General features: G+C 51.1%; 2 protein-coding genes across 2 annotated transcripts; both read left to right on the forward strand.

Annotated features, from left to right (window-relative positions):
• The first annotated feature begins 3893 nt into the window (after positions 1 to 3893).
• On the forward strand, positions 3894 to 5233 carry LOC131290971 (adenosine receptor A2b). Its single transcript, XM_058320163.1, has 3 exons — positions 3894 to 4338; positions 4414 to 4622; positions 4700 to 5233. The coding sequence occupies exons 1-3, from the start codon at positions 3894 to 3896 to the stop codon at positions 5231 to 5233; spliced, it is 1188 nt and encodes a 395-aa protein (XP_058176146.1).
• Positions 5234 to 6202: 969 nt separating this feature from the next.
• LOC131290878 (probable cytosolic iron-sulfur protein assembly protein Ciao1) lies at positions 6203 to 7361 on the forward strand. The gene is made up of 2 exons (XM_058320063.1): positions 6203 to 6520; positions 6598 to 7361. The coding sequence occupies exons 1-2, from the start codon at positions 6247 to 6249 to the stop codon at positions 7347 to 7349; spliced, it is 1026 nt and encodes a 341-aa protein (XP_058176046.1). The 5' UTR covers positions 6203 to 6246; the 3' UTR covers positions 7350 to 7361.
• Positions 7362 to 9656: the final 2295 nt, after the last annotated feature.

Here is a 9656-nt window from a genome sequence, read left to right on the forward strand (position 1 = left end):
GTCATAGTCACCTTTCGACAACTTGTTTTCTTCTGCTGTCCCCTAAAGCGGTACTCCTTGTCTTTTACTAGTAGACTGTTACAATCTACCGGTGGTTAGAGTACCCTGCCCTGCAGGGTTATGAATTCCTTCACTATCGCTCTTTTTCTCACTCTCTTTAGTCCCGTGTCTGTCGACACCTCTCGATATCGCTCTTTATCCGAGCGCTTCAAACTAACATGAACATTCAACAAACTATTTGCCTGAAGCACAACACAATGAACAATGAATCACAGTGGAAATAAAAGACATCTGTGGAAGAAACGGGAAAACAACAAAATATTACATTACTGGTCGCGGTAGCCGAGCTGAGGATCAAACGAATACGTTTCTTGCTTCTGCGAGCGTCAAAGGAAATTTGTTTGCCAAAACGTTGACTGCCGTATATGCCGTTCACAAATTCGACATGATTTTGTTACTCCATTTGTTTGCAATAGTCAGCAGGACATATTCTACATCAATCTTTAAATACATCCCGAATTTCGACGTGTAGTTGAGATATTTATGTTGCATACTTATTTACTTGTTTTTAGTGCAACTATCGAGAGGTTACACGTAGAAACGTTACACCGTATCAATTTACGGCCAAAATGAATGGCAAATTGGCAGCAGAGCGAACCGTCTGGGCAACAATATGCTTCTACGTATGGAACCGACTTCTTTCCACGGGATATTGCGCACTCTTAAAGGTACGCTTCGAGGTTCTTCGAAAAAGGGAAACCACACAAATGTATCCAGCGTGCATGTGTCCGCATATCGAACCGTTCACTCAGCGTTACTTACGATTCTCCCCCGCGACACACAGCAAGATATTGTTCGCGTTTTTGGCTGCACGATTTTGCTGCTGCTATCCTCACGCCCTCGGCCGAGCGGAAGTTTTCGGATGCTGCGACGGTTACGGTCCCGTCTCTGGACGTTTATCTAATCGGACGAGGGGTATCGGGTGCGCGGTTGCACCGAGGAGGACTTTGCAGGATGTTGGTGTCCTGGCCTGGCGGGATCCACTACTCGCTCCCGATTACTCTGGATCGCGACGCAGCTCGAGAGCCGACGACGATGGCGATGCTTTTACTTATTGATTGTGCAGGAGAAAAAATGATATGCGTCTGCGTTTGATTGTGTGTTGTGTGTGCCTTGCACGGAAATTCGTACGGATCTGCCACGGCACGGAAACACTCTGGATGAACACTTCTATCTAGTTATTTTCCGTCCATCACAACCGAACACGCACACACGCACTGGGAGTAAATTTGTACACGACGTGAGGTTCTTACTACCAGAGACTGGAAACGGTTCGTTGGCTGCGGCCGAAAATGATACTAGTTTCAGGATCTATAACTCTCAATGTCCACTAAATGAATACACACACACACATACACACAAACACTGGCATGTTTCTGCTGAACGTCACATCTCATTTACTTGGCGATTGGTCAAACGTGCATACAAGTAATTAAATCCGGTTGTATCTCTAGGACTAGGATCGGGTAGCGTTACCGATTTCCGTAGCGTAAGGATTTTTCAACCCTCAACCACAGCTTCAACCGTGCACGCAGTAACGCCTCTGGACCTGCGAACAGCGCGACACTAACAATTGCTCATACATACATGCGCGCGCGTGCACACACACACACCCACATACACTCACAAAAACATGTAGCCAGACGTGCACGTATATGGTGCTGAGGCAGGATTTCGATTTTTGCACTAGTTTCACTCCGCACTCCACATCACATTTCGATTCCAATCGTTGTAGTCCGAACTGCACATCGAACGGGTACTCTTGAGGTGGATTTAATGGCGGACCACTTCCGTTTCGGGGCTACCGAGTGCGTTTCTTGTTTTTACAACGCAGAAGTTGACTACAGGGTTACATACTGCTTCTGCTGCGGACGCACAGGCGACGCAACCCCGAGCAGGACTTCACCGACGTTGCGCGAGCAGCAGTGGTTCGCCTCACATCCCACCAGAGCACGCTAGTATTAGGTTTGCCTACTACTTTGCCCAACAGCCAGCGAGCCTGTCGGGTTAGCCTATAGTTGTAGCGCCGAACCACCACCACTACTGTTCTGAGAAAGGACCAACACCACCAACCGGGGTTCCCCACCCTGCTCCCCCAGCCCACGAGTGACTTCAAATGGCATGTTATTTTCTTTCCATTTGGGGTCGCTTAGCTTTGTCCTATTCGCTGACGATGCTCCTTGTTGCTCCACCGGGGTTTACAGAATGTCAGGCAGGCAGTGCGAGCACCGACAAAGGATGCCGAAGCGCTATCCTTCGAACCGTTACCCGTAATAAACTGGCAACAGTTTAAGGGGCCATTACAGTGCGACCTTCCTGTTCCCCCACCCTGTCAATGAATGGGGAAGAAACAGAGGGTAGCTGAGGGGCCAGAGAGAGAGAGTGTGAGAAAACCTGCGAGAAAATGAGATGGTTGGGAGCGGGAAAGTGCGCCGAAGAACGGACGTTTTCCAACTCGCAATCGATGTACTACTTCTGGGAGTCGTAGTCCTAGCGGAGTACACCGCGTCGGCAGGATGGTGAGGTTATGGTGCGGCCAATGTCTTCAGCCTGTCACCTTCGAACTTGGACGTTGCGCGTTTTTAATGGCCAAATCCAGAGAGACCAAGAGCTCGGTGAGGTTGAAGCCAAGGGAAAGCGAGAGACAGAGAGAGAGAGAGGGAGAGAATGGTCCGCCGAGAGTATACGTGGAGACGTATTTCGCGACGTTGCACCTACCATACCCTCCATAACCACGCAGGCAGTGTGGTTATAGGCGATCCCTTGTGAAAAACGCAAGGACCGTGCCGAGGGAGGCGAAGACATGCGCGATGTCAATTTTCCTCCATTGGGGGAAATAAACACCATTCGGAAAATGTATTCATCTTCGGCTGACTGGCAACCCCCTCCCCCACCCTCCATACAACCTCACGGGGCAAGCGGGCTGTCACGGTCTCTGGATGGGGGCACGCTACGCGGTGAAGGACGAAAGGTCCCTTTCGCCGCGAGCGATTAGCGAGTTGGGAATTTCCCTTAATGGATCAATTGTAAATAATGCGCCTAACACCTTTCCGAAGGGAGGTCCGGCGGCCACGTCCAGTGCCGCGGTGTTTTCCTTAATTACTTCACCATGATAAAGCACTCGCCAGCAGGAAGTTACTTACCTCATTCCGGTCGTCGGTAAACACACATAATCACCGTTCTGCGGACGTCGCTGGCAGAAGCGTTCGCCTCAAAAGCGAGCGATTTTCCGGAGCGTATGCGCATTCGCGGATTGTCTCGGGCAGGCGACAGAACGCACAGGTGTGCTGGGCCCCGAAATCTCCATATCCAAATCTCCCCCCAAAATACAGGCAGGAGCGTATCTGGAGGGCCAGGGAGCTACAGTTCGGTTCGGTGGTTTGGTGGACGCTTCGAAGCGACGGTTGTGCGCGTGTGGATGATAGCGGACCAGGGAGTGTGTCTATCCGGCCTATACCTAACCTTATGCGTGTAGGTCGCGCTTTCCCAAGCTGAGGAGCGGCGGCAGGTGCTAGGACACCCTTCCCGTTTGCGTAGCGATATCGCTTATCAATAAAGATATCGTGTAGGTGAGCTTATTAAAATAATAGACTATCTCCCATATTCGGCACCGTAGGTCGGGATGCCTGATGTGCAATAAAAACGTCCGGTGTTAGGCGCCATTTCAAGCCCCCGGGCACCTCTGAAGACGGTTGAAATTTAAACTAAGGACAAGTGTAGTTCGCACGCGCGCCCTCTAGAGCAGTAGTCATGAGCGCTAAGGTGAGCAACTATCAACTCGCAGTCGTCGTCGTCGTCGTCGTAAACCACACCGCCAGTTACCGGAAAATGCTATGAGCCAGCTCATGTCGAACGAAACGGACGGCTGGAGTAGCAACGGGTCGTGCCTGCCAACCGTTGCCGCCCCGGTGGTCGAGGTCGGGCTCAATGTACCGTACGCGATGCTGGAGAGCCTGGTGGCACTGATGGCCATCTTCGGTAACGTGCTCGTGATCGTAGCGTTCAAGCGCGAGCGACGGCTCCGACGCCGTACCAACTTCTATATCGTGTCGCTCGCCTCTGCAGACCTGCTGGTCGGCACCCTCGGCATCCCGTTCGCCGTGCTGGCCTCGATCGGGCTACCTCGGAATCTGCACGCCTGCCTGTTCACCATATCGCTGCTGGTGGTGCTGTGTACCATCTCCATCTTCTGCCTGGTGGCCGTCTCGATCGACCGCTACTGGGCGATACTGCACCCTCTAGCCTACTCCCGCAACATGCGCACCAAAACGACGCTCTGTAAGTGACTCTAGCGACTACCGACTCCGAGGCTTCTGCTACATGGGCAAATACTGCAACCTTGTCTATCCCTAGATATCATCAGCGTGTGCTGGCTTGTAGGATCAGTTATCGGGTTCCTTCCCCTCTTCGGTTGGCACGAGAATCCGGACGAGGACGCGTGCCTCTTCGTCAAGGTGATGAACTACGACTATCTCGTCTTTCTGTACCTTGTCACTATCATCATACCGGCGGTGTTGCTGCTGGCGTTCTACATCCACATCTACCGCGTGATTGTCCGGCAGGTAAGGCAGGTCGCAAGTCTTGGTTCGGGGCATCAGGGCCATTTCGCACACTCACGCTCCCTTGTTGTTCTCTACAGCGTCAGCAGATTCTTTCGGTGAACTCGGTCGATAGTCGCTTCTCCGCAAGCCCGCGGGCTAGTCTGGAAGTGAGCAAGAGCCCGTCGGACCTACATTCCGGATCCACGACCAGAAGCAAGAAGAAGGATAACTGCAATGGGCAACCCATGCTGCGGATGCTGCGAGCTGCCCAGAACCGGGAGGTGAAGGCCACCCAGAACCTGTCCATTATCGTGCTGTTCTTCATGATCTGCTGGCTGCCGCTGCACACGATCAACTGCATCGTCGCCTTCTGCCCGCAGTGCCACATCCACGCCCCGGTGATGCTGTTCGTCATCACCCTGTCGCACCTGAACTCGGCGATCAACCCGCTGCTGTACGCGTACCATCTGAAAGATTTCCGTGCGGCGCTGAAGCGCCTGATCCTGGCCATGTTTGGTCTAGCGCCGGCGGACAGCACTCTGCAGCAGCAGCCTGATTGCGTGAACTGCATATCGGCGCTAGCGCACCAACAGCAGCAGCCGCAACACCTGCAGGTGTACCATGTCAAGTAACACAACCACACGCTTTGCGCGGGTGCTTTGAGCGTGCCCCAATGAACGCTTTCTAATCGTGCCGTAACCACTGTACACCTACCTCTGGACGCGAACCGCTTTCGAATCTGTAGCAGACAGAAGATTATGTGATGAAATCTGAGCATCAGTCAATGTTCACCAGTAACTTTACTACCGCTTTGCCGCACAGGACGTACGAGAGCTTTTTTCTAAAACTTTAATACATATCGTCATATACATGCAACAAGTAGAGTAAATTGAGATGTAACGAACCTTCCTATTGCTGAGAGCAGTGTTTGCCAAATAAATAAACTACTACTATATTTTGAGTAACATGTACTATACTGTTTTGATTTGGAAAAATACCGATATTCTCTTCAAACCTTATGTCTACGAGACCATACACCGGTCTGTGCCTTAAATATGGAACAAAAGTAAATTAAAATTATCTTAAGCAAACCAAAATGCATACACTATTTTGCGTAGTTACACTCTTTCATAGTTTTTACCCTCCTACCACCAACATTTCCGAGTATCCTTCATCAACAGAACATCGAGAACACGTACTCCCTTCGGAATATCAATGAATCAACTTGCAAAGAACGTTGATAACAAGATTCATGTATGCAGGCCATATTTCTGCCTGAAATGCCACCCTGCAAGATTAGTTGGTGACAGGAAATAAACTATTGGGCAACAAACGCCTCACTTACATTTTCTTATTGTGCTGCATTGTCATGTTTTTTTTTATTTGTAGACTAGCACCGGTACAAAATAGAACAACGCTTTCGAATGCTAGCCGTCCTACCCACGTGGTGTCAGTTTTATACCAGTTTCAAAACGAAATTGCCGCCAAGTTCATTATATACGATGTTGACGTTCGCACCGCTTCCACACTGCGAGCTGTCAAACATGGTCACATTGTTTACATGTCAAACGAAATCGCAAACAAAGAGGCTGCATCGAATGCAGCAAAGCAACCATCCGTAGGCCGTTTGTGTTTTTCCACAGCAATGGGCAAGCTGGTGTTTCTGCAATCACTGACTGGGCATGCTGGGCGCGTGTGGAGTGCGGCCTGGCATCCGGGCGGTAAAATCTTTGCCTCGTGCGGCGAGGACAAAACGATACGCATCTGGACGAAGGCGGACGGCGAACGGTGGACCGCGCAGACGGTGCTAGCCGATGGTCATTCTCGAACGATCCGGGACGTCAGCTGGTCGTACTGTGGCCAGTATCTGGCGTCGGCCAGCTTCGACACCACGGTGGCAATCTGGGATAAGAAATCCGGTAAGGATGTTGCAGATGTTTTCTGGTAAGGAGAGCCGGTCAGGCGCTAACTCCCACGGTCGGTTGGTTCGTTTCAGGTGAATTTGAATGCAACGCTACGCTGGAGGGGCACGACAACGAGGTGAAAAGTGTAACCTGGTCCCGGTCGGGGAATCTGCTAGCCACTTGCAGTCGCGACAAGTCGGTGTGGATTTGGGAAATACACCATCACGACGACCAGGAGGACGAGTTCGAGTGCGTGGCGGTGCTGAATGTGCACACACAGGACGTGAAAAAGGTATGCTGGCATCCGCACGAGGACATCCTAGCGTCCGCCAGCTACGACAACTCGATCCGCCTCTACAAACAAGACACGATGGACAACGAGTGGGGTCCGTGCGCGCTGCTCGAATCGCACAGCTCGACCGTGTGGAGCATATCGTTCGACGCGTCCGGCAAGCGGCTAGCATCCGGCAGCGAGGATCGAACGGCCAAGATATGGCAGCTGTACGAGCCGGATAACGCGCTCGGCATACCCTGCCCCGACAACCAGCCGGTGTGGAAGTGTGTTTGCACGCTGGCCGGTTTCCACACGCGCAGCATATACGACATCGATTGGTGCAAGCAGACCGGGCTGCTCGCGACGGCCTGCGCCGACAATCTGGTGCGAATATTCAAGGAGGCGGCCGACTCGAACCCGAACGAGCCCACCTTCGAGCTGCTCGCGACGACCGCCGGTCACACACAGGATGCGAACAAGGTGGTTTGGAACCCGGTCTGCCCCGGCATGCTGCTGTCGGCCAGCGACGATGGCGAAATTAAACTGTGGCAGTGGGATGAAAGTGATTAGGTGCTGATACATTTCGAGCGGGAGGGAAGGGTAGATAAGGGGGTTGAGCTTCTACCCATGCAGTAGCCAACGGATACAGGTGAATTCATTAATAAATGAGGTAAGAGCATTTAAAAAGGCTCGACATTCGTGCAGCACCACTGGAAATGAGACTAGCCTTTTTTGCCTGGTTGTGGATTCAACATATTTGTGTTTTTCATTATCTAGCTTGATTTTTCTAATATAATCATAGTACTCTAATAAACAGTTATGTTATCAGTTTATTTCAGTTGCAAAGTTAGTCTAGGTAGATATAAAAGAGCGAAAGAAAACAGTCTGAATACTGCCTGAAACACTTGACCAATAGGAATGTTTTTATGAATATCTTTGCAATTGTTAAACGGTACCAAGTTGTTAAATAAACCAAATATTCAACAACCCCTAATGTGAGTAGTTAGTAAGAAGGAAACAATAGTTAGCTTGGTTGGTATCAACGGATGTTTGAAAAAGATACGTTGTCAAAACATCAATTAGAATTGAAAAGTACGTTACCGATGTGTTTCGTAACTGTTGAATTCACGAGTCGAAATGAGAGCACGCGTGCATTTGCATTTCCCAACGCAGTTTCCCGTCCCCGTTCGGGTACGAACACTTAGAATGGCCCTGGAAACGAGCGGTATGCTGTACTCCTGGGCAGGAGCTCCGTTTTTCCCAAAACGGGGTTTTCCATTCCCTTTTCGCCCGTGATCTGCTGTACGCACGCTTGCATCGGTATTGGCGTGGCGTGCCATTTCCCTCCAGCCGGAGGGAGTCTCTCGCGTGCCATCTCGCGCTCGAACGTTACGTAAATTATAAGCACTTGACATTTGACGTGTGCGTCGCTCGCTCGCTCGCAAGTTATCATGTGCGGCCCGTTCGCCCCGTTCGCAAGGATATCACGACCACTCCTGGCTGGACCAACACGCGCGGATCTCCCGCAGTCTGAGAGTATCCGCCGTGCAGTGACGATGTCCCGATACCCTTCAGGAAGGGCGCAGGAAAATGGTTCCAACGGATGCGACCGAGCATCCTAGAGGCACGCCAGTGTGAAAACAGGGGACCACGAGCGGAAGTTGTGGAAGGCGCGGAGTGTAGTCGAAGTCGAACGGCGAAGGCGAAGAAAATAGAAGAAAATGTAACTTCTTTTACAACCGTGAGAGAGAGAGAGAGAGAGAGAGAGAGAGAGAAAGGGGAAAGAGCGAAAGTTTTACGGAGCACTGCACTAGCTTAGTGCTACTCAGCGAAATTTTATCCCGCCCGAATAGGGGAAACCGGGGGGGGGGCATGTTAATTGACTATCGATTTTCAAACAGAACAGCTTCATTGGAGATATGACAGATAACACGGAAGGACGGTTGTGTATGTCGATAGATACCTACATGTGTGCCGATACGCCAGGATCGGAAGCAAACCTCAATCCTCTAGTTTCGAGCTGGCTCGTAGTGGGACAGACTAAGTAGCACCGAAAGCGGATGCTACTCCAAGTGCAGTGTGTTTAGTGGCTAATGGTGTTGATTTCCAACCCCTCCCGTGGTGCTCCCAAAACCCCTACACACACACACACGGGCGCGCGCGCACACACAAATGCGAGACGAACGGGATTTCGGGTTGTGGTTTTCGTAAATATTTCGCACGCTTGGCGAAAGCGCACGGATTGCAAAACAAGGCTGCCCGTGGCGACACGGAGAAAGCGTGACAAGCGCACGGCGAGCCCCAAACACACATTCAACCGCTTCCTTTGTGCGAACATTCTCGTGCGATGCAATTTTAATTCGACATCCCGAGGACGTCGTAACGCCACGGACCTGAAGCGAAGGTTGGGGGTAACGCATGTCCATGGTAGTTACTTTGTAATTTTTGCCTCACATGTAATTGCTTCTGTGTATTAATCATTGAGGTCCGCTTTTTTTTCTGTTGTACCCAGTGAGTGCGTGCGTGCGTGCGTGCGTGCGTGCGTGCTTACGTGCGTGTGTGTAACCGTAATGCAAAGCGCACGACCGGAAGAGGCACAGCGTTAAACAGAGTCACTGTGGCAGGAACCACTCTGTACAACGGGGCGAACGGTGTTCGACGTCTATTGATTAAAGGAGAAGCACAGCAGCACGGTGTGTTTCGGTGTTTATAGTCGTGTTGTTACGTACCCGAAAGGCGAATGGATCATCGACCATTCCGTTCCGTTTTTCCAACTCCATGCAACCATCCCCCTTCACCCCCATCGTCTGCTCCCAAGCGTGGCAGTACCTCTGCCTATGATATAATGCAGCAACACTCAGCTATTCGACAAAAACT

Source organism: Anopheles ziemanni, chromosome X (genome assembly GCF_943734765.1).
Source record: "Anopheles ziemanni chromosome X, idAnoZiCoDA_A2_x.2, whole genome shotgun sequence".
In the NCBI taxonomy this organism is placed as follows: domain Eukaryota; kingdom Metazoa; phylum Arthropoda; class Insecta; order Diptera; family Culicidae; genus Anopheles; species Anopheles ziemanni.

Coding starts and splice junctions, on each gene's coding strand:
- LOC131290971 (XM_058320163.1), top strand. CDS start 3,894: ATGAGCCAGCTCATGTCGAACGAAACGGACGGCTGGAGTAGCAACGGG. Junction 4,339..4,413: donor GCGCACCAAAACGACGCTCT/GTAAGTGACTCT, acceptor GTCTATCCCTAG/ATATCATCAGCGTGTGCTGG. Junction 4,623..4,699: donor ACCGCGTGATTGTCCGGCAG/GTAAGGCAGGTC, acceptor TGTTCTCTACAG/CGTCAGCAGATTCTTTCGGT.
- LOC131290878 (XM_058320063.1), top strand. CDS start 6,247: ATGGGCAAGCTGGTGTTTCTGCAATCACTGACTGGGCATGCTGGGCGC. Junction 6,521..6,597: donor AATCTGGGATAAGAAATCCG/GTAAGGATGTTG, acceptor GGTTCGTTTCAG/GTGAATTTGAATGCAACGCT.